The 24,677-nt window shown below is 44.1% G+C and overlaps 2 protein-coding genes across 5 annotated transcripts; one reads left to right on the forward strand and one right to left on the reverse strand.

The window, feature by feature from the left end:
- Window positions 1–12,322: 12,322 nt before the first annotated feature.
- Window positions 12,323–16,060, forward strand: LOC133897799 (uncharacterized). 4 transcript variants are annotated; one of them, XM_062338627.1, is made up of 4 exons: window positions 12,323–12,538; window positions 12,835–14,060; window positions 14,436–14,555; window positions 16,042–16,060. In XM_062338627.1, exons 2-3 carry the CDS (start codon window positions 12,883–12,885, stop codon window positions 14,548–14,550), a joined length of 1,293 nt encoding a protein of 430 aa, XP_062194611.1. In that variant the 5' UTR covers window positions 12,323–12,538; window positions 12,835–12,882; the 3' UTR covers window positions 14,551–14,555; window positions 16,042–16,060. The 4 variants fall into 4 exon arrangements, with proteins under 4 accessions (XP_062194611.1, XP_062194609.1, XP_062194610.1 ...); XM_062338625.1 differs by lacking the exon at window positions 16,042–16,060 and adding an exon at window positions 14,707–14,934 and having other exon boundaries at window positions 14,436–14,581; XM_062338626.1 differs by lacking the exon at window positions 16,042–16,060 and adding an exon at window positions 14,707–14,934.
- Window positions 16,061–17,138: 1,078 nt separating this feature from the next.
- LOC133897797 (7-deoxyloganetin glucosyltransferase-like) lies at window positions 17,139–19,088 on the reverse strand. The gene is made up of 2 exons (XM_062338623.1): window positions 18,311–19,088; window positions 17,139–18,236 (listed from the first exon to the last, which is right to left on the reverse strand). Exons 1-2 carry the CDS (start codon window positions 18,807–18,809, stop codon window positions 17,284–17,286), a joined length of 1,452 nt encoding a protein of 483 aa, XP_062194607.1. The 5' UTR covers window positions 18,810–19,088; the 3' UTR covers window positions 17,139–17,283.
- Window positions 19,089–24,677: the final 5,589 nt, after the last annotated feature.

Raw genomic sequence — 24,677 nt, forward strand, 5'->3', positions numbered from 1 at the left:
GCCATAATCATATTCATCCAACAAGAGCTCTAGGATTTATGACACCAGAGAACTCACCGAGATTCTGTAAGAACGATCCAAATCGCACTCGGCTTAATCGACAGTGACAACTGTCTATAAAGATGAGAGCTAGCACACACCCGTAATTTGATGTGTCAAGTGCTAACACTCATCTAAAAGCATTCATCACAGCCACTATTTGATTAAAACGAGAGCAATTCCGATAGTCTTGATATATGCTCAACAAAGTCCAAGATCACAGCATATACCGTTTACAATATAGTTTCATCACAAGATATGAATAGAGTGCAAAGCTTTAACTTATATTTCATACCTTGGTAATACTATCAGTTTCTACTTACTATCAGAGTTTTGATACGCGGCAGAAAGTATTAACAAACAAAAGACCAGTGGCTCCATTGCCTAAAAAGTCCCCACCGAGATTAGCTCGATTAGACATTATCTACTTCTGCCCATCACCGGCATCGACAGGATAGAAATGTCCATATACTAGTTCGTCGTTATATGCAACAACTTAAGGGCAACACTCTGAGTACGAAGGTACTCGCAAGACCAACATAATATAGGTATATACTATTCCTGACTCCAAGGGCAATGTATTTAGTTGAATAGCAAGGAATAAGGTCACAAGTTAAATTGATTCAGCAAAAAAGCATTTTAATCAACATAATGACATGAACAACTAGCGTTAATCATCAATAATCATAATCTCTAAGAAATATAAACTTTCTCAACTCAATTAAGCATCGGCAAATGCTTATCCTAACCACTCACATATTTTCCATCCCACCAAACTGAACAAATTTGTACGATGATGTTCAATGAACATTAAGCGTGCTCATGATTGAGAGCGCGGCTATTCGAATAGTTCTTACATCTTGTAGGGGAGTGCTTCTTCACCCACATGACATGAGACCATTCAACTTGTGCAATCAGCCTAGCTACAAAGGGGGTACCCATGATAACCTTTCCCAAATAAGCCTCAACTGTTTGAACATGTGCTTATAGGTGTGGAGGTCAGCTAGATCTACTCCCAGAGCAACCTAGATGCCTCTACAAGCACGCTCGCTCACACCATAGACTAGCGAGCCAAATGGTCATAACAACATAAGGTATTCGGCTCATCCTTACCATATTCAGATATGTGGTAGTATGGAAAAGTGCTTACCCCAACTGACACCAACAACCAATGCTTAATCAACTCAAATGGGCCTATGACATTCGGGCTTTCCTGAACTACCCCTACCACCCGCTCAACTATCGTATCCTCATCATTACTCATCATCCCAACTGACCATACTCATGCTTCAAGATTAAAACCCTATAGCTCGCGAACGACGGTGACATCCACTGCTCGACTTCTACCGATGACCTATGCAAAGGCTAAGCAATTACCGTATCACTTTTAAGTTAGACCATGACACAAAATACCCAGGTTACAATGATCATGATTAACAACTTTGTTAAGGTAGGTACTATGCAACAAATAGGATCTACCCACATTCCCGACATCAATTCACTAAAACATGCATATACGACACATAGAAATACCTAACAAGTTGACCATCAATTCACCAAAATATAGGAAAAATATGATAGATGCTTGCCTAGTGCTTCCTGTTCTTGACTCACGAATTTCACTGGTTCGTCTTCGGGTTTTAGCACACGACTCATCAAAACGTCGTTTTCTAAATAAAGGAACGATGCATCGCAAATGAGTATGGATGACATGCGATGAAAGGTGCTCTATGTTTCGCGGATTCGAAACATGCCGTTTGCATTCGAATTGCTGTATGTAATGCTGAATGTATTTAATCGCGGGCGTGCCAGTATACAAACGTATACAAAGAAACATGAGACAAATGTAACTGAAACACGTAAACTTTATTCATTCATTATCGAAATCGTAAAGTACAGTTTCATTGATTACATTTTGTTCCACACACATATACGCACACACTATCTGACTAGATCTTCAGACAACTGTCTTGTCCTGGTTCCCGTGGCCTCGCGAGGCCCTCGGTTAGTTACGCCCATCTCGGGCTACCTCTGATTAAGCTGCTAGCTGGTCATACTAGGTCATCTCCGAGTCTACAAGGCTGTAGTCACACGCATCAAAATAGATCAAAGTAAGCACTAGAACATAAATAAAAGCAAAAGACAGGACAAACAATCTAGCGTGAGCTTTATAGACTATTTATGTATCCCGAGTCATCATTGTCCACACGGGCCTCAGAAACTGTAGCCCCTCATCATCGGTCGTATCCTCAGGTACACGTCCGTTCACCAGCTTCAACCTCTTGGGAGCCCGGCAAATGGGGCATGTTTCTAGACTCCTATCTACAACCTCTGATCTCAACCTATCCCGCAGCAACAGAGCCACACAGGAAAATACCACAAAGACGAAAGGTGATAACAAGCTGCAAAGGCAACATACCCCCAAAGATAACAGTGACAGCTAGCAAGGAGGGGGGCAAAATCAGCCACACAGGGCAAAATAACAATAGAGGGCGAACAACAGGCCCAAATGGTCATCACCAGCCTCAACTACTAACAGAGGGAAAGCTATATTTTTAGTCCACCTCACTAATTAGAGGAACAGCCAACGGCACTGTACAACCAACAACCACACCACCTAACATAGCTCATCTCTAATTGAAACAAGTACCCGGGAGCATGGCCAGTCAACACAATGATGTGCCAACAAGTCATAATAGGATGGCAATCGGCCACAGGGAGGCAAGAATGCTTACAGCCAAGCAAGACCAACAGTAAAGCTAAATCAAGCCATAGAAATACTAGAACCGCAAGGGAACCCTCTATCAAATTAATAACAGCAGGCAACATATCTACAGATCAGGAATATTACTCTAGCATCCCACGCCAGGGCCAACTACCATAGACCCTGAACAACACTAGCCGAGCGAGAACAAGCCTCAAGAGCCGGGCCACAACTCAATATATAATCTGAAAGGGCAATAACATAATGCACAACCCCATCTTAATAATAGAAGGAAAACTAACCACACCGTCACACAAAGCTATCACCCCAGATAGCAAAGAGAGCAGCGCCCATTAGATTGATCAATGGGGGCAAACTGACAGTGCCCACATTCAGAACTCATCACAGCGACAACAGAGGATAGAGAGATCAATCCTCAATTCACCCGAGCCACATCAACTCATAAGCCAACATATGTATCTACTAGCAAAAGGGGAGGCTAAACGGCAACCATCAGCACAGAATGGTCCTAACAGTGACCAACACCAGTACGGCGGCGCTCGATCCCTAGCCTGGGGCATACACAGTGGCACCAACTCCCAGCTAACGACAAAAGACCAAAGATCATACAGAGGAGAAGAAACAAGTCGGGCACAAATATGTCTCCATGACAAAAGGGCAACTGAGGCCAGAAGACAGAGATCAAATACATATCGCTGATCACAACATATGGCCGGCCAGAGCACAATGCCTTCCCACCTCCACCATCACGGCCGCGGCACGGAGGCCAGCCGGATCACCACCACAGCATCCGGCCACCAGCACAAAGAACAAATCGACCACCATCACAAAGAGCCATCCGGCCATCGTCACAGCTTGCACGGACACGGGCACGAGGGCACCGGCCGGATCAAAGAAATAAAGAACAGTCAAATCAAAAGCGTCGGCCAAAACCTGGGAGCCTGGCATGGGCATGAAAGCCGGCGACAATCACCTGTATGTGCACGGACGCGGCACAAGAACGCCGGTCAACCAACCTGCTTTGCACGGCATGGGCGGGAGGCCCGACCAGTCAACCTGCTCTGCACGGCACGGGGGCGCAAGGCTCGGCCGGCGAACCCGTTTTGCATGGCATGGGAACGAGGCCTGGCCGGTGAACCTACTTTGCACAGGAAGGGCGTGAGGCTCGGTCGGTGAACCTGCTTTGCACGGCACGGGCGCGAGGTGATTTGTTACACTATTCGGTAAATCTTAGTATGCGTTGGACGGCCGTTAATTCGGTAACCCGCACTGAGAGCAATCTCTTTGTTTTAACACTTGTTCAGTTGGTTCCTGTCTTAAGCTTGGTGTGACAGTATATGTGGGGATTTTGGTCAGTATTATGTTTTCTTCCTCTTTGTTTGCTGTGTGGGGATTTTTTTGTTGCACGGTTATCTCTTAATCAATCAACAAGCTTACTGCTGCAAGCATAATGAACAAGTGAATTTTAGTGCAATTTATTTTTAATGTCTTGGTTGATTAGACATATTATGCTAATTTGTTTATTCGTCCTCTAAACATTTTTTATCCAATATAATATTAAATTTTCTCATTCCATTTGCTTAGGGTTTGTTTGCAGTTGTTGTGATTTATTTGTAGAATCTAGTTGGTTAGAGAAATATTTGTTATTCCTAGTGTGATTTTTGCTGTTACATATCCTAAGAAGATGCTTCCAACTAACAATTGCATCTAAAAATATAAATTAATAAGCACTTTTAAAAAGCCACCGCAATGACAAACGGAGCCTTATTCGGTTGTATAGTCCCGTCTGCTACAAGCCTTACCTTGTACCACCCTACCATTCAACAAGTAATTTGTTTAAAACACATAGATTGATTCCTTTTCTTTCCTCTAAAATAATATTATTGCATCTTGCTTCACAATAGTATCTTTCTAGGTAATAATAGTCCAGTGGTCGAGTAAGTACCATGAGGCATAAGAGGACAGTTACCTCTAAGAAACCAGAAGCAAGCAGAAGGTCGGATTCGAGCCCAAGCCTGCTCGCAATAGAGGGCGCCCCGGTACAGAGGATGCTCGCAATAGAGGGCTCCTCGCAACAGAGGCCGCTCCCAATAGAGGGCGCCCTGGCACAAGATGAGGCGGATGCAAGCAGGAGGTCGGATAGGAGCCCAAGCCCGCACCAGCTATGCTCCGACAGCAGCGAAAGCCCGGGCTCGTATCACAGCCCGAGCCCTGTTTCGTGCGATAGGGAGATCCGACGTCGGGAAAGTGACAACGACTATGATCCCGCCGAAGAGGTATTTAGTTGAGTCAATGCATTTTATACTTCTTAAATGGAGGAATATTTTTTGTTTATGTGAACTCTCCTTTTTTTTCTCTCTAGAGGGTGAGGGAGCAAAGATCTTCACGTCGATCATCTGTGCCACAACCTTCCGCTCCCTCTATGCCTGAAACTTCGGGTCCCTCTGGGGGTACGCTGAAATGAAGACGGGGCGAGCGTAGCAGAAACAAGTTGTTGTCTGGCATTTATATAATTTACACAGGTCGGTATTGAAGGGGAGCCTGTTGCACCTCGTGAGGCCTGTGCCAAATTCCGCAACAGTTCTTCCGCACTCATGCGCATATCCATGCGATGCCTGGCTCTCTACTGTCGGCTAGTTCAATTTTGGGCTATGGAGATTTGCTGGAGTGCCGCAAAGGATCGGGGAGGCTAAAGCAATTTTGGTTGAGGTAGCCATCCTTGGTGTGCGTGCTCGAGGTGAGGGCTTCATATATATGTGGGGTTTTCCTCTCTCAGTTGGCATAACAGAAAAGGGGATAACTCTCTCTCTCTCTCTCTCTCTCTCTCTCTCTCTCATTTTGGACACGGTGACCTTCTCTCTGTTGGGCGCGTGGTTGAGCATTGGTGTCTTCTCCCTACTGTGGTGGTGGTGGTGGAAGCCGGTGCTGTGACGCGAGACCCGCTCGCACGTGCCGATGCAGTGCGGTTGGCTTTGTATCTCCGATCTCCTCTCACCGCCGACAACGGTGAGTGATAGGTTTTTTGGGTCAGATGGATGTCAAGACTGTTTTCTTTAATGAAGAGTTGGATGAGGAGATTTATATGCAATAGCCAGTTGGATTCGTGGTAACGGGACATGAGAGTAAAGTATGCAGGTTAATCAAATCCCTGTATGGTCTCAAACAGGCCCCTAAGCAGTGGCATGAAAAGTTCGATACTGCACTAACATTAGTCGACTTCTGTGTAAATGAAGCTTATAAGTCCGTGTATTATCGATATGGTGGAGGCGAGGTGTCATTCTATGTTTATATGTGGATGACATATTGCTGTTTGGGACGGACTTGGAAATGATTAACCAGACCAAGTCTTTTCTATCTCATAACTTCGATATGAAGGATTTGGGAGAGGCTGATGTAATTTTAAACGTCAAGTTGCTAAAGGGCGAGAATGGGATAACTTTAAATCAATCCTATTATGTGGACAAAGTGCTTACACGTTTTGGTATGGTAGACTGTAAGCCTGTGGCCACGCTCTATGATCCCAATGCTGAGCTAAAGAAAAATGTAGACCATGAGAAAGACCTGTTAAAGTATTCACATGTGATAGGTTCCCTCATGTACTTAGCCAGTGCAACTAGGCCTGGCATCTCGTATGTAGTATACAGGTTGAGTCGTTATACGTCCAACCTAGGAGATGATACTTAAGTATCTGAAGGGGGCAAAGAACGTGGGAATTCACTATTCTGGTCATCCTGCAGTCATAGAGGGATCCAGTGATTCCAACTGGATCAGTGACTCAGATGATATGAAGGCTACGAGTGGATATGTTTTCACTCTAGCAGGCAGAGCTATATCTTAGAGGTCATCTAAACAGACCATACTTACTCGCTCCACGATAGAGGCTGAGCTAGTGGCACTAGACTCAGGAGCCGTAGAAGCAGAATGGATCAGAGAACTCCTTTCTGGTCTGCCGGTATTTGATAAGCTAATTTCGGCTGTTCTCACCTACTGCGATAACCAAACCGTTTTGATTAAGGTGAAGAGTATGAAGGACAATATGAAAACTTTGAAGCATATAAAATGATGAGTCAAGTCGCTTAGGCATGCAGTAGAGACAGGTATAATCGATGTGGATTATATTCAATCTGAAAGAAACCTTACAGATTCTTTCATAAAAGGAATGGCTAGAAAGATCATTGAGGCAGTGTCAAGAGAAATGTGATTACTATCCAATGGTAAGGTTCACACTGGCAGTAACCTATCCTAGGAGATCAGATATCCCGTGAATTAGGCTCTAGGCTAACAAGCTGTGTGGATATAAGAGCAAATCAATCCTATTTGCTGCTTTACTCTTCTATAGGAGAGGGTGAGCTATTAGTTCTTAATGAATTTAGTGTCGTATGGCAATAGATGTCGTCCTACAGGGCATCTAGGAGAATTCACCTATATGAGTGTGATTGTGGGGTACAATCATAGAGAAGCTGGGTATTTCTCTAGGTGGCACTCATGAATCAAGGTACATGGATATGACCATAATGTCCAACCTGAGGGCTGAAGGCAAAGTAGCCTCGTACATGGTGCTATATGAATGGAGGTTCGCACACTAAGGTGGAGCATCAAGGTTCTGTCCTCCTCTACCTGTGTGGGTCAAAGCTTGTGCACCTCAGTAGTATGTTCAAACTCGAAAGGTACATCTTACTTAAAACCTGTATATAAAACCAGAGGTTCCATCATCAAAATATTGGTGGGGATTGTTGTCTTTTAAGTAAATTTTAATGTTACAATTTGCTTTCTTGGGCCATCCAAATGAGCACATCTCCTTTTGGCCCATCCTAAAATCCAGCCCAAGCCCACGAGTTGCTTCCTCTATGAGCTGGGTGCGTTGCTAGGGTTGCATGGGGCATTTGGGGATCGTTTCAATCCAACCTCAGGTGGCTCAAGGGCGGCGGAACTGCCACGCCCGGTTCTTCTGCACTCATCATGCGCATATCCGTGCGATGGTCGGGCTCTCTATTGTCAGCTGGTTCTGTTTTAGGCTATGGAGATGTGCTGGAGTGGCGCAAAGTATTGGGGAGGTTGAACCGATTTCAATTGAGGCAGCCATCCTTGGAGTGTGTGCTCAAGGTGAGGGCTTCATATATCTGTGGGGTTTCCCTCTCTCGGTTGGCATAGCAGAAAAGGGGATCTCTCTCTCTCTCTCTCTCTCTCTCTCTCTCTCTCTCTCTCTCTCTCTCTCTCTCTCGTTTTGGACACGGTGGCCTTCTCCCTATCCGGCATGTGGTTGAGCATTGGTGTCTTCTCCCTGCTTAACTGGGTGAGATGCCAGAGAGAGCTGGTGGTGGTGGAAGCCGATGCTGTGATGCCGAGACCCACTTGCACGTGCCAATGCAGTGCGGTTGACTTTGTATCTCTGATCTCCTCTCGTCGTCAACGACGAGCGATAGGTTTTCCGGGTTAGCGGCTAGAGTGTCGTGCCTAGCCTCTGTCATCAATACTTTTGAGCGTGTTTCTCTGCGAGTTTTTCCTCTTCTTTGTTCTGGACAGTAAGGTTGCATACAGATTATTGCTCTATGATGATTCACTATACTAAGATTGGGCATATTTTCTAAGTGGAATAGTTTAGACCTATGTTTGGTAGCCCCTAGAGGTTTGTGTAGTACTGCCTGATCTATTCTTGCACACAGATGTTATGACACTGGTGTTGTGACACCGGAGAACATCTATTGTTAGACTTTCTAGTGGGCTACTTGATAAGTTGATCCCTGGTTCTAGTACTGTTGTGATTTAGAGGATTGCTGCTATTTTTTGTTTCTGAATGTTGTTGTTGATTTAGCCCTTTTAGCTACTGTCAGTACTTGTGTTGGTTACTTCTGTTCAGAATTTGCGTCTTTGTTTGGTTGCAGCAGTACTGTCTAGGAAGATGTTTTGAGAATTCTGTCTAGGCTCCACTTACTAGTTGGGAACTTAGGAAATTACCCAATCAATGATGTGTCCAACCGAACAATTAGGGAGCAGGAATTCTAATGTCCTAGGGTCAATTGCTATTTATTATCTGAGAGCACTTTTATATATGCTTTGTTCCTGCTATCTAATTTTTAAGGTACACATAATGTCAGTTACCGTTATTGATGCTTTGCCGTCAGTTTACATCAATGTCATGTGCAATAGAAACTATCTGTTATGCTCTTGCATTTTTACATATAGAATGATTTTCATACTCATTTTATCACAATTTACACAACACAGAGTACAATAGTCAATAAGATAAAGTTGACAAGAACCATATTAAATGGAAACTAATACTCCCTCTAGTCATAAATACTTGACACTCTGATCAAGATTTGATTAAACTTTTAAGACTTTGACTGTCAATAACTTTCACAATATTTAGTTTAAAAATATAAAAATCATACGTGTAGATTTATCTTAAAATATTTTTAAAATATTATATTTTTATTAGATATTAAACTATATTATAATAAAAGTCCGTGATCTATGAAAAATAAAAAATATTATGTATTTTTGATCAAAGGGAGTATAGTGGCAATAAAATTAATACTCAACTCTGCTAAATAGTGCCATCGCGAAGAATCATTGCCTTGTGATTGGCGGATGGTGAAATTCCAACATAGTTTGGCTAAACGCGTGGTGGGGCACACTGGTAAAAGGCATATATGCAAATAGTTGTCAAGAGATACCATCTTCAAGTTTCAACAAGAAATATATGATATGTGTGGTGCTAGCACACATATGGCATGACATGATCAGTCAGTTCCCACATCTGGAGGGCAGCTAGTGAACGCGATAGGTATATTCGGTGGAAGCTCGATACATATACAGACCACGGGAACAAATAACTTTTTTTGGAAATCTAAAATAAATAAATACCTACATCTTATTCTTTTTTCGAGCGCAGCATGGTCAAGTTTTATATCATTAAAGTAAATAATAGATCTATTTTTAGGAACGGGCTGGACTTAATTGATAACTGAAACATTTCACACCTTGCTATGGATCTGTGAGGAACGGTTACGTCTTAAGAAAATGTATGAATTAGAATACTTAAAAATTCAAAATAAATTACTCTAAAAACTTCACAAAATAAACATATATCAATTTCTATCTAAATGTACTCTAGATTTATCTACTGTATCTACTCTACCGTTTAAGAGGATTACAACCTACTCTAGTAAGATAAATTATAAGTATGTACATACAAAACTGTAAATAAGGTAGAGAGATAAACTCGGTATAAGGGATTCTTATCCCATGGTATCGATGATATGAATGTTACCCTTAATCCACGCTATAACTCCACGAAGAATATACTCCTAGTCGTCAAGTCTCTTTCGGTCATGACTCTTGAGCTACCAAGTAACCAAGACAATGTCTCAAGTATGATGAGTCACCAAGCCACCAATATAATTTCTCACAACTAGCCTCTTTTCTGTTACTTGCCGTCGTGATCACTTCAGAGCTTGAGCCACCAAGGCAAGGATCTTCATGTCCCTATACACGTATCTTGCCGCCGCTTCACACCAAGTCGGAGGATCAACAATCTTGAGCCATAAAGGCTCAAGATGTCGTCGAGTCACCAAGACTCCAAGGTGCCGACGTACCACTCGGTACAAGTTAGGATCACTTCTTGATCTCTTCTTCAAGCTACAACACCTAACTACAACTCACTCTAGGCCTATAAACACTAAACACTCTTTAATCTTATGCTTAATTGACTTGTATAATCACTTTAAGCACTTTAGTTGCTTGGATGTCTTCTCAAGTGTGTATGAGCTTTTTTTAGACTCCAGCAGCATGACACATATCAAATGACTGAGTGGAGGGGGCATTTATAGCATCAAACCCACCAACTAGTCATATTCCCAATGGCTTATAAAAATTGTTAACACCGAATGATCCGGTGAGAACAGTTGTACTAACACCGGATCATTCGATGAGTACAAACTCATAAACTAGTCGTTGAAACCCTACTCAAAGTCTCTGTGAACACCGGATACTCTGTTGTGCCTTTAAATCCATCACCAGACCTTCCAGTGAGTTATCTTAGCCATGCGAGCCTTTGCAGTCTCTTTGTGTAAAATGCTCTGGTGCATCTATTCGGTGTGAATGTAAACCTTCTCTTCTTTACCTAGAAATGCTTCGGTGTAATTATCTTTGTGATCACCGAACTATTCGGTGAGTTAATCTTCATTCTTCAACAATTGCAGTCGCCTCTGCAAGAAATGCTCCGGTGCTATAGTCTGATGTGCACAAACCAATCACAGGACCTTTCGATGGGTTGATCTTCCGTCTTTTGCACTTGCATTCTTCTCTGCAAGAAATACTCCGGTGTTACCAAGTGTAGATCACCAGACTACCTGATGATGTCATCAACCTTCTCCCCTTTATCAGAAATATTCCGGTGAGTTCAACACATAGAGTACCAGACTATCCGATGAGGCTATCAACTTCTGTGCATAATGCTTCGGTAAGTGCAAACTCCTCTGCACCGGACATTTCGGTGAGATCAATTCTCCTAGGACTTCTCCAATTCAATCAAACTTTGTCTCAGCTACGGTGGCTTCTTGATGTATTACATCCATGAGACCTATTAACATATATTTTTGACAAACATGTTAGTCCAAATAACTATGTTATCATTAATCATCAAAATCACAATTATAACCTAATAGGATCATTTTCGCTACAGGGTCATTGACGAAAAAGAAAATTACATTGAAACCTTTGATAAGTCCTCATATAATCTTTTTCCTAAGCGACTTCGTGGCCATTGAACAACTTCGACCCTCCTCAAATCTCCATGCCAGATTTTGATGGAGAAGAGCGTCTAGAACGTAGCCGGAGGTCAAATCCCAAACCGATGGAGACACATCAAGTTTTTTAAATTCCACATGAGACAGTACGTCGAACGCATCGATGAACCTTCACATTGCTGAACGTGTTGGGAATGATGAACGATCGTCGACTATTTCTCCGACGAGGATGACAGGATTTGGTAACTCCAACTTGAGTTTCATCGCTGGTGGCCCAAAAGTCGCTTCCCTTGACGACGAATCAAAACCCGTATACAAGGTAACCAAGAAACCCCAAAAGGGAATGAAAACCCAACCCATCCTCACTGGGTTATAGCAAACTTATAACTCACTAGACAAACTTTTACCGCCCTTTCATGGGGTGGATAGGCTTACAGCCCTCTGAAGGGACAATAAGCCCCAGTATATAAACAGTAACCCCGCGGTGAACAATACTCCGAAGTTCAATTTCCCCTCCTATCTTCTCTATTCAAAACAGTGATGTTCTGTTGCTCTAAAAATTCTAAAACTTTTTGTACGCGTTATATAATTCATATGCAACCCATTTTAATTGAATGCATCTAAAAATCCTGTGTAGAATTTAAACTAAAATTTTCTAAAAAATATTATTTTTATAACTTCTAGCAATTGTTAGGGCTCAAATAAATTTCTGATAAAATTCACTAATATCATTCTTATGTGATGTGATAATTTTTAAAATTATTTTCAGCAAGCCCAAGCTGACATTTCATGGCCCACTAAGTAGAAACCGACTCTACAACAAGTGTGTTCCTCGTCTCCCTCGGAAAAAAAGAGAGGGTATTTGTCGTCCCCTTCTCGCTGATTTTTCACCCCCAAATCCTTCCCTTTTCCTCCTCGAATCCGCCCTTCCCCTCTCATCGTGAGGCGTCGCCTCCTCCCAGCCTCTGCTGCCGTGGAGCGGAGATCCACCCGGACTTCGGATTGATTCCTTCTTTCGCCGCTGGTAAGTAACCCTAGCCTGCCTTGAAAAAACCCTAGCTTGCTTCGACGGATTGCTCTAGCTGCGTGGTACCCTGCTAGTATGATCTAATCCTTCCATCCACCCGATTAGGGTCCTTGTATCTTGAGCGCGCAAGAACAATCTACGATTGGTACCCAAGTTGCGGGTGCAATTTATTTTACCTAAATTTTGGGGGTTCGGTGCTACGCGTTAAGTCAGCCCCTGTGTGGAGCTGAAGTAATGATTCATCGGCGTGCCCTAATCATACCGATTTCGTTCTTAATTTGCGTGTTTTGCAGCGGTTGACCTAGAGTGCAAGAGTGGGGAACAGCTGACCTACAGTGACCATGTCTGTGTCGGCTGGTGTTAGCGATGTTGCCATCACGGTGCGCGACAAGCTCCGGGGCAAGATTGGCCAGACCAAGGTCAAGCGGTACTGGCCAGGAAAGGCACCTGAGTGGGCTGGTGATGCTGATGAGGACATTGATATCCGGACGGCACGGGTCTCCCTCGATAAGGCATTCCCGAAGGATGAGGATGGTGATGTCCTGGCAAAGGACGATCGCCGGCTCCGGCGCCTTGCAGAGACCCGTGCGGAGAATAAGGAGGAGCTGAGGGCAGATCACCGCCGTATACGGCAGGCAGAGATTGTGTCAACTGTGGAGGAGGAGAATGAGAGGCAGGAAGCTGACATCGACAAGGAAGATGATGAGGCCCAGGAGGAGAGGAGGAGGAGGATAAGGGAGAGGCAGCTCTTAAGGGAGCAAGAGGAGCTACTTCCTCAGGAAGAGGAGGAACCGGTGGATGAGGAGGAGGAAGAGGAGGAATCTGAGTATGAGACGGACTCAGAAGATGAGCAGGTGGGTATGGCCATGGTGAAGCCTGTGTTCATACCAAAGTCGCAGCGAGACACCATCGCAGAGCGTGAGCGGCTGGAGGAGGAGGAGCGACAGCTTGAGGAGCTGGTCAAGAAGAGGCTGGAAGCTAGGAAGATTGAAACTAGGAAGATTGTGGTGGAAGAGATTAAGAAGGAGGAGCACATTGAGAAGGCGCTGAATGAGGAGGCTAACATTGAGGATGTTGATACGGATGATGAGTTGAATGAAGCAGAGGAGTATGAGTCATGGAAGAATAGAGAAATAGCAAGAATTAAGAGGGACAGGGAGGAAAGAGATGCAAGATTGAAGGAGAAAGAGGAGATTGAGAGGGTAAGGAATATGACCGATGAAGAGCGTCGGGAATGGGAGCGGAAGAATCCAAAGCCGCTTCATCAGACGAAACAGAAGTGGAAGTTTATGCAGAAATATTACCACAAAGGTGCCTTCTTCCAGGAAGGCGCTGATGATGTTATTCAGTCAGCTGGTAAAGATAATATCTACAGCCGTGATTTCTCTGAACCTACTGGAGAGGATAAGATGGACAAAAGCATCTTGCCTAAGGTCATGCAAGTTAAACACTTTGGGCGCAGTGGCAGAACAAAGTGGACACATCTTGTTAATGAGGATACTACAGATTGGAATGCACCGTAAGTACTCCTCTCTCACATTTTCATTTTCTACATGATATTGTTCAATTGGCTTGTTTAATTTTCTTCGATTTGCTTTCAATAAAGGTTGCTAACTTTCATGTAAATATTGATGACCTGAAGGAAAATATTGTATCTTGGATGCTATTCATTAGGAAGTCCAACGGCCACTCTGTTCAAAATGTTTTGAGCTGACAGACATGTTGTAATTTTTTGACCGTTGTATTGACCACAGTTCTTTGATCTAATAGTTAGTCAAAACCAACCTCAAAGTTAGTTTGTATTTATCTATCGAATTGTTTCTTATGTTTTCTGTGGTGCACCTTGGTCTTCTAACAAGGAAAACACGGCACTAATTTCTCAATGAATTTTCAGATGGGCTACAAATGGGCCTCTGCGAGCAAAGTATAATGCAAAAATGGCAGGCATGAACGCACCTATTGCTAAACCAAAGGGAAGTAAGAAGATGAAGGACTGGGATGAAAAGTGAGATGTGTAAGGTCTTTTTGCTGGCTGTGCTGGTACTATTCTCAGCCACTATGGCACTTACCTTCAGTAAAACACTTGGCTGCATAAGTTGCCCTCTCAATGATCTTCTGCTCTGCCAATTTGGCTGCAAATTCTCACCAATCTATAACATTTGCAGGGCTTCAGTCACATATAGATCTTAATCTCCCAAGAACGAATAGTTTTGTTCAGAGAACAGTATGGTTCAAGTCAGCTCAGGTTTTGTGTAACCCTGAAGAATTTCATGTAATATGTTTGCCCTTTGATACATTTTCTCTGAAATCGTAGGAAGCCACTTGCTGGTGGACACCTTTAAAAGGGAGATATTATTTAACGTGAATCAACATTAGCCACTGCCTATTGGTTACATAGCTCGTCCCGTGATAAAGAAACAGTTGGATTAGATTTCGATTATGTTATTTGGCTTCATATTAATAGTCAGTGGACACTAGCTCACGCTTTTAGCTTCTGGACCCCGAACTTCTTTTTTCGGAGCCATATGGAGAACAGTTAGTATCTTAGTGCAACTGTGTACGATCTTCTAGATCACAGTGCTTTTTGCTCAAGTTTAGTTGTAGAAGAACTTGTTAAAAAGTTATGCATAATATGGTTTCTGTAGGTGTTGCTTTGTTTGTTTCTGACAACAAATATGGCAGAGTTATCAACCTTATGCGACGCAGCACGATAGGTCTAAGTGATCACAAACTAAATATGTTAGTTAGAAACTCAGAATAATATTTGATTGGATTGTCATATTTGATTTTTGTTAGGTCTCTTTGGCCTTCCTGTCAGCTTGCTGATGTGTACAACTGTTAGTGTTATACTTAAGTTTTATTACCGGCTTCTCTTGTGGTTGTGGTTCTATCTATTCTCCATACGATGGGATGAGGGAGGGAAGATATTCTCTCTCTTTTCTGTTCCCTTTTAACATACCGGTGTTTGATTGAATTGCTACAACATACATTGAATGATCTTTTCTTTGAATTATCGATGACTAATCTAGCCATTCTGTGCTGCAATAAAAGACTGAATTGATCAAGTTTGTCATTAATGGGTCTGAATTGAATTCAACCAGATCCAGCTATATATGATGTGTCTCATCTGTGCCTAAGGCTTTGAAATGGTAATAGATGAATAAATGAACTATATAGAAGACACAGGAGTAGGACCTAACAAAAATTCTGTACCTTTGCTGTGTCGTAAGTAGTATCTTTCTAGAGGGAAAATTTGAGGATATGCCAATGCCACTCCATATGTTTCAGTGGCCATGTGCCAGTGAGATATGGAGTGGCATATTCTGAAACTTCAACTTAAGGAGTGGCACATCCTGAGAATTCACAAGCTAGGTAGCAACTAGAGCTGAGGCATGAAGCATTTGTAATGAATTGTATTTGTTACAGTCTAATACTGTTGTGTTTTGGAATGGTTGTAGTTATGTGACTCGTGACTGATGTTCTCTTTCACATTGACCCAGAATGTGGAGAGACGACTGATTTGAAGTGGAAGGCAATTATTCTGTTGATTTTGAGGTGCAAGTTGTTCCTTTCTATGCCTGAGCCAAACAATGTGGCTCTGCTAATGCTTACCTAGGGTAACATATAGGCTGTGTCATTCAACCCCATTAGATCCACCTAGTATCACATATTTTTTCCTTAATCCATCCAGGTTGCTTGAATAACGCCTGCTTGACTAGATTAGAGGTCTAACTTCACTTGGCACGGGCACGCGTTTTATCACTTAATGTCACGTGTATTACCGTTGCAGTACTCTGGACGTAGCAGGATGAATAGATAGGATCTACCATTACTTCTGCCTAAGTGAACATGCAACGAGAGCCCATTGGAGCGCATGAAAGGAAAAACATATAATCGAGTGTCATTTCTTTTGCCAGTTACATAATTGAGTGTCATGTCTAATTTAATCCCACAAGATATGAAACCATAGAATTTAAACAAAGCTATGTGTTTGGGCACATCACTTGCGTTCTTGAGTAGAATGAAAGAACTACCAAAAAAAAGTCTTCCATTTGGAACATCAGAGTCTTCACCTTGTATGCTTGTAGATGCAGGCATATTATATTAGTGCATTGGTTCCGGTCATGTTTATAAAGATGCAGGAACACAAGTTCCCTTTTCCCAGCGTTGCTTTGTTTGTAGTGAGAGTGACGATCACTTGTACTATGTCGGAGCTATGCTTAAATAATTTGCGGCCTCCTCGCGAAATCTTGTCATCTTTTCATGGTTGCTTTATCACCGTTAATTAGATTATTCGACAGGATTCATCTGCATGATTCTTGATACTAATACATGAACATGCTGTACTGACACTATACGATCCCGGAGGGATGGGTACCGGAGTATAACATTCCTTAATGTCCTGTAACTGGATGTCGGATACCATTTAAGTGACGACTTTAACTAGTCATTTTCAAGATGAAAACTCCACGAAAGCAAAATCGGATTTGCAAGAGCGGAGCCTCAGCTCTGTGGCCTCTGTCCCCACTCAGCCCATCGTCCGTGACTTGGGCTGCGTGCGGCACGCGTGAACCAGAGATTTCGAAATTCAACAGTATATGTGCAAAATCAGATTGCCAATTCTCACGCGACTAAAAATTAGCAAATCCGATACATTATTGAAAAGGAATGGCTTATCCGCGCACAACACATCTTGCTTTACTTTTCGGTCCAAGAGTAAACGGATCAGGCAACTAAACTCTTCAGGTCTCGGAGTTGGGTGAGCTGCTGAGCGCTCTCACCATGCCCAGCAGGTTCTCATGGGACGACCCGCCGGGGCAGGATGCCGCCTCCGCCTCCGTCTTCCACCTTGCCGCGCTGGCCAGCATCTCCTCGCTCCCCATCGCCTCCCTGACGTGCATGGCGACCTGCTCCCTCCTCACCTCCGCGTCCAGCCGGACACCGACGCCCCAGACCTCGCAGGCGTACTTGCAGTTGGTGCACTGGTCCGCGAACCCCGGCCAGCACACCATCGGCACGCCGGCGGCCACGCTCTCGCACGTCGAGTTCCACCCGTTGTGCGTCAGGAAGCAGCCCACGGCCGGGTGGCGCAGCACCTGCTCCTGCGGGCACCATGTGGTCAGGCGGCATCGCCCCGCCGTCTCGGCAGCGAAGGTCGGGGGCAGCGCGGCCAGGCCGCCGCCGGGGACGAGGTTGTCCCTTATGGACCAGAGGAACGGGTGGCCGCTGGCCGCGAGACCCCACGCAAACTCGGCCAGCTGCTCCGACGTCAGCACCGTGTGGCTGCCGAAGTTGACGTACACGACGGAGCCATGTTCCTGCGTGTCCAGCCACGCGAGGCAATTGGCGTCCTGCTTCCACAGGCTCAGCCCGATCGCGGTGGACTCAGAGTCGGCGGCGCTGTTGAGGTGGCCGTGGCGGAGGAGGGAGCCCAGAGGTCCGATGGTGTAGATGTGCCGGTACTCGGTGCGGAGCGCGGCGAGGACGTCGGCCTCGAGGCCGTCGAAGGTGTTGAGGATGAGGGCGCCGGCCTTGGTGCAGTTGTTGGCCTCCGACTCGTTGAACCGGAGGCCGAAATCGTTCGGGTCGGTGGTGCGGATGAAGCTCGAGATGTCGCCGAGGCTGATCGGCGGCATGCCGGGGATCCAGTCGATGACCGTCGTCTCGAGGTAGCCATTCGTCAACAAGCTCTCATCTGCATGCCGCAATCAACGAATCAAGTGTTTGTGTATGGTGACGTTTGCAAGATGCCAAGATTTGGGTGCTTACCTTTGAGTGGCAAGTAGCCTCTCTCCACGAGCTCCCGGATCCTCATCTGCGCCATCAGCGACGCCGCGCTGCCGCCCCAGAAAATCATGGTCGGGATCCCGAGCTCCCGCGCCACGCCCAGCGCGAAGCTCATCAGCGCCGTGGGCAGCACGCACGTGACAGGCGGCACGCCGGGTTCTCCGTTGAGCCGCGCGATGAGGTCCCTGAGCGGCGCGGCGCAGCGCGTGCTCGTGGACACGGACAGGCCGCGCCCGTAGTCTTGCTTGCCGCGGTCGTCGTCGCGCAGGCCGTCCGGGATGGCCTCGAAGCGGAACCCCTCGCGGCCGCGCACGGCGTCGGCGCCCTCGGTGGCCTGGACGCGGCGGTGGTTGTACTCGGTGTTGACGAAGGTGACGTAGGCGCCGTGGCGGTGTAGCAGCTTGGCGATCTGCAGCGCCGGGTTGATGTTGCCGGAGCTAGGGTACGGCACCACCACGACGTGCGGCCTCCTCCTCGCCATTGATTCTCGGTGCTGCCCCTGCACGCTTCCTGACCAAATTGGCTTCGGTCGATCGGTGCTTATCCTGCGGTGGAGTAAATCAAATGATCGCAATAGCCGGCCGTCGTGACGCCGGAAGTCGATCGAGGAGGATGATCAACTACGTGCACACGAGATGCTCTGGATAAACTTTTCATTTGTTGCCGGCCGCTGCCGCTCAAGTTATTGACTATCTCGATTGCACTCCTCGACAAGACTACAAGATAGATACAGACGTCTGTGAACCAAAATCGGCCGGGACGAAGCCACAACCACAATCGCTGGGGTAACACTGGCTACCGCAGCTACAAACAACCTATCTACGTCACGCATGGTCCAACCTATCTACAGACAAATAATTCATGGCATGCAACTAAGGGCACCCGTGATGCACGCGTGGACTTACGCACGCCTACAAACAGTGCCACTGAAAGTTCTCACATGTGTAAATTGTGGATATCAAATTTAAATTATGATATGTGAAGTCGTATTCTCACATCCACACAACCATATTAATAGATAGTTTCTGCACCCATGCTATATTTTTCGGTCTGAGATTGCTAAACAACACTCAGCTAGTTATTTTCGTGGGGCTTATTCGTGCGCATATGTGACCTTCCAGTAATTTCAAGTCTCACTTTGATAAGGTATGTATATACTCAAATTATAGTTAAATTTATAGTGTAATTCATGGTGTATTTTTTTAATATACTAAGAACAGTATATATGCTGGTTTTCTATGTTAACATTTTGGATAATCCTATCTGCACTTGGTATAAAAAACTGTCAGCAATAAAGGAAATTGGTTGATTGTTCAGGTTGTTGAATATGTTCTTTATCAAGTGTCTTTCTTCTATTGGTCGAAAAACTTGATCGAAATCCTCAAAGTTGATTTTCGAGTACTGTTTTCTCAGCCGTGTGGCATAGACACAACTGCTTTGGTCGGTTATAGCAATCTCCCTTCTAACATTGCAGGTGTAAGACATCCATTAGTATAATGCAAAATGGCAAATTGGCAAGACATGGGGATGCACCTATTGCTAAACCAAAAGGATGTAAGAAGATGAAGAACAGGGATGAAAAATGAGACGCTTAAGTGTTTTTACTGTTGGTACTACTCTCTAACAGTAAAATGAGCGGTAGGGAGAGAGTGTGTGCACATGGGAGGAGAGGGAGTGACGCGAGGAGGGTTGAGAGAGCGAGCAAGGGCCTATTTGTTTGCACTTGGGACTGTGGAATCCAGCTTTTATAAGCTGAAGTGGAAACAAACAAACAGCTGGATTCCACAATCTGTAGTCTAGATCACAATCCCATAATCCATACTCCACCAGCTTTTCTCAGCTTTTGATTTGTAAAAAGACCGAACTACCCATCAATATTGAGTGGAATTTACCCACCTCTGCCCTCCGTTACCCCCCTCCCGTTCCCACAAGCCCCTGAACCGAACCGCGGTCTCCACAGGCACCCACGCGTTCCCCTTCGTCTCCAACGTTCCATGCTCCAACCCTAGCGCCACCGCCATGGACGATTTTGGCACCGCCGCCACCAACGAGTTCGGCACTGCCCTCTCGTACCGGGACGGTCTGGCCGGCGCCTCTCCCTCGCCCGACGTTGCTCCCTCGCCCGCCTCATCTCGCGTCGCGCATCTGATCCCAGGCGTGGAGGCACACAGCCCGTTCCCCGTCGACAGCGCGTCGAGCTACTTCCCTGGAGACGGTGGCTCTCCCTCAGCCATCCCGTCTCCTCCGCCCGGAGCATTTCGTGGCCCGGTGCGGCCTGGCTCTGCTGCGGCCTTGTTCCGAGGCGACAGCGCGGCGGCCTACTTCTCCAGCGTCGGCGCGACGGCGCGGCAGCGTACAGGGCGCCTCAGGCCTCCCGCGCGGCCGGCGCTGCTCCCTTCCTGGGCTTGGCGGCTGGCGCTGCTCCCCTCCCCGGCTTGGCAGCCGGCGCTGCTCCCCTCCCAGGAGCTGGTGGCGTAGCTCCCCTCCTAGGCGCGGTGAGATCAATTTGCCTCAATTTTGTTTAGTGAGATGAAACTATTTTGTGCGTGTGCTTTTGTATGATCATCAACAATAGTTTAGGGCTAGTAAACTAGAATATGGAGTATTTGACTTCCTACCATTTTCATGGTGCATCAAAGCTGCAAACTAGTTCTTTGAGTTTTGCTTCATGTAATCACATGCCTCTTTGATTGGTAAAAGAAGTGCACTCCACTGTTGTACTGCTAGGCTATTAGGTTTCTGGGAGAAGACCTTTTTTGAGAGTGAAAATAACTTCCTAATTGAGATTGCTTAATGCACCTCATTTGTTTGCTCATTTCTGGTATAATCTTAATTTGTTTGCTTTGTTGGAGTTATGTACCTCATTTCCCCTTGGTGACAGTCCTAGAAAGTGATCTCACCATTAGAAAAATGAAATGATAGGGAGTTTGCAAACTGAGAAGATACACTTAAATTGTACATATATTTTCATCTTTCATTCAGCACTTGTTCTGAAATTCTTGTGGAGAGTTGTATTTGTTGCTGTTCCTTTTTTCACCGTTGTGACAAGTTTGTGATATGTTCCTTTGGTCTGATGTTGGATCGAACATTAGCTTTTGATGTATGACTTGTTGTTTGGAAAACCGAAGAGTAGTGTCTGTCATTTGATATGTGCCAAATTACTCCTGATAGCTTGAGTTGAGGCTGGTCAGTAATGGGATAGCTTGAGTTGAGGCTGGTCAGTAATGGGATAGATTGATTGCATGTACTGTTCTATTGCATGTTTAGGGTCAATAGTGTCTGTCATTTGATATGTGCCAAATCTAATGTTCTATTGCATGTTTAGGGGCTGCTAATCTTGCTTATTGTTACCGAATAGATCGATGAGTTTGACAAAGCCGATTGGAATACCATCAACAATAGAGCATTTTGTGAAATATGTGTTGAGGAGATAAGAGCTGGGAATAGACCTATTGGAGTTATGACTACTAGAGGGTATAAGAACATAGCTGAGAAGTTTTTGTTAAGGACTGGCTTGCGTCACTCTAGAACGCGATTAAAAAACAAATGGGATTCACTTAAGGGTTTGTATAGCTTCTGGCTAAGGCTTAACAAAGACACTGGCCTTGGATGGGACAGTGCTAAAGGAACGGTGATGGCTAGTGATAGTTACTGGAAAGTGAACACGAAGGTACTAAATTTTCTAATGATGTCCATCATTTACATTGTATATATTGTTTACAAATCTGAACTACTATTATCTTGTAATGTTTTACAGAATCATGCAGAATGGAGGAAGCTTAAGAATGGTCCACCTGAGTGTCTGGATGAGCTTCAGATCATGTTTGATCTTACAGCAGTGGATGGTTCTTCTTCTTGTGTTCCCAGAGAAGGAATAGGAGAAGGAATTGGAGAAGGAGGTGGTGAAGAAAATGGTAGAGAGGAGAGCAACTCAAAGGGCAGTAATCCACTAAAGCGATGTAGTAGCAGTAACAATGCTACTAGCCCAAAGAAGAAAGTGAAGAATCCCATGGTTAAGATAATGAAGGGCATTTGGGATACTATGCTGTTGCAAATAAGGTGATGCGGGGTGAAATGAGGTTTGAGTCCATTAAGGAAGTGATGAGCTTGACGGTGGAGTGCGGGGCAACCGAAGGAAGTGTAGAGCATTTCATGGCTAGCCAACTCTTTGTAAAGGCTGAAAACCGTGATGTATTCCGCACCATAACCACAAAGAAAGGGAGGCTCAGTTGGTTGAAAATGTTTAGCTAGAAGGAAGGCTATTAGTAGTTATCTAATATTAGCTTGTGTTAATTTATTTGGCTTGAACCTATATTTCACAATGTTTATGTAATATTTGCTTGAACTTATGTATGAAAATGGCTATGTTTGACAATATTTGATGCATTATCAATGTGAAATATGTTTGACAGTATTTGTTGCATTATCAGTGTGAATTATTTTTGACAATGCCTATGTTTGAAAATGTTGTAGATGAACATGTATGGAAGTGATGATGAGGATGAAGCATTTGAGGTTACACACAATCAACTTGATGTGCTTGAACAATATGGAGCAATATTTTGCACATTTGGTATGTACTATGCCGACACTTATTTGAACAAGTCACAGAGAAGAGAATCTATTCTATCGGGTCATGATTGGGTTATGCATACCCTTAATATTCCAAAAGATTGCTATGACATGTTTAGGATAAGTAGACCACTTTTTGATACGCTTCATAATTTGTTGGTGTCATCTTATGGTTTGAAGTCAAGTAGCAACATGAGCTCCATTGAAGCCTTAGGCATGTTTTTATGGACTATTGAGGCTCCTCAGTCATTTACTCAATTGAAAAACCAATTTGAGAGGTCAAAGGAAACAATTAGTAGGAAATTCAATGAAGTGTTGGATAGTATATATCTTATGTCAATAGATGTTGTGAAACCAAGGGACCCAGAGTTTACAATGGTGCATCCAAGACTTCAAGGTTCTCGTTTTGCACCATATTTCAACAATTGCATAGGTGCAATAGATGGTACTCACATACTTGTTGTTGTGCCTGTGGAAAAATTGGTTCAACATGTGGGACGTCATGGATATTCCACTCAAAATGTGTTGGCTATATGTGACTTTAACATGAGGTTTACTTTTGTTGTTGCGGGATGGCCCGGATCGGTACATGACATGAGGGTGTTAATGATGCTATACAGAAATATGCCGACATGTTCCCATTTCCTTCACATGGTATAGACACATATTCTATTGATTTCATCTCACTTCGTTTCAATATCAAAAACTATTTCTCACGTTGTACATAGTTTTTTAGAAAAAAATTATCTTGTTGACTCAGGCTATCCTAATCGAACGGGTTTTCTAGCTCCTTACAAAGGGATGAAATACCATTTACCGGAGTTTCGACAAGGCCCACGTTCTAGTGGCAAGAAGGTGGTATTCAACTATTTGCATTCATCTCTTCGCAATGTGATTGAACGCTCATTTGGTGTTTTGAAGATGAAGTGGAGAATTTTATTGAACTTACCAAGTTATCCTATGCTAAAGCAAACAAGAATAATACATGCATGCATGACTCTTCATAACTTCATTTGAGATAGTGTTATGAGTGATGAAGATTTCGACATGTGTGATCAAGATGAAAATTACATGCCAATACCCTTTCAAGGGAGTGGTGAAAATAGTGAATTATGAGATGAAGAGGGAGATATGAATATCTCCCATGATAACCTTGCTAATGCTTTGTATGCCATGAGAGAGTAGATTATTTATAGGAGGATATTGATATGGACAAAAATTAAAGTTTGTTTGAATGATGTATTTTTTGCAATTTAATTATGCATTTTCGTATTTTACAAATAAGCTACAAGTTCGATTGAATGAGAAACGTGTCACGAAATGGTAAACAATGCACCCAAGACAGATGAGGGCATTTCAGACTTTTGACATGCACAAATAGCAATCCAACCCATCCAGAACCCAGATTGCCAAACAGCCCTCAGCTTTTGGACCCTCAGCTTTTCACAATCCAACTTTCCACAATCCAGAATCCAAAAGCTGTTTTTCAGAATCCACAGCTGAAACAAACAGGCCCTAAGCCACTGACGATTCTATAATTAATAATTAAGAGTTTATTATAAATATGATATATTCTAAAGATAGATATCCTGCACACGTGTCCTTCATATGATATGATAGGTTTCATAACCGTCGTGAGATAAATAAGCCACATATCGATATTCAGGCAGTTTATCATGTTCTATATAGAAATCATCCTCGGATAAAGAAAAAGTAATCTAAATATTCAGAATTAATATAATTCAAGAAGGTTATACTCAGAAATTATGAGTACGAT

This window comes from Phragmites australis, chromosome 17 (assembly GCF_958298935.1).
Source record: "Phragmites australis chromosome 17, lpPhrAust1.1, whole genome shotgun sequence".
NCBI classification, from domain to species: Eukaryota; Viridiplantae; Streptophyta; class Magnoliopsida; order Poales; family Poaceae; genus Phragmites; species Phragmites australis.

What these genes read in the sequence shown, in the direction of transcription:
- LOC133897799 (XM_062338627.1), top strand. Translation starts at nt 12,883, where the DNA reads ATGTCTGTGTCGGCTGGTGTTAGCGATGTTGCCATCACGGTGCGCGAC. An exon ending in ACTACAGATTGGAATGCACC is followed by an intron (nt 14,061 to 14,435) that starts GTAAGTACTCCT and finishes ATGAATTTTCAG; the next exon opens with ATGGGCTACAAATGGGCCTC.
- LOC133897797 (XM_062338623.1), bottom strand. Translation starts at nt 18,809, where the DNA reads ATGGCGAGGAGGAGGCCGCACGTCGTGGTGGTGCCGTACCCTAGCTCC. An exon ending in AGGCTACTTGCCACTCAAAG is followed by an intron (nt 18,237 to 18,310) that starts GTAAGCACCCAA and finishes TGCGGCATGCAG; the next exon opens with ATGAGAGCTTGTTGACGAAT.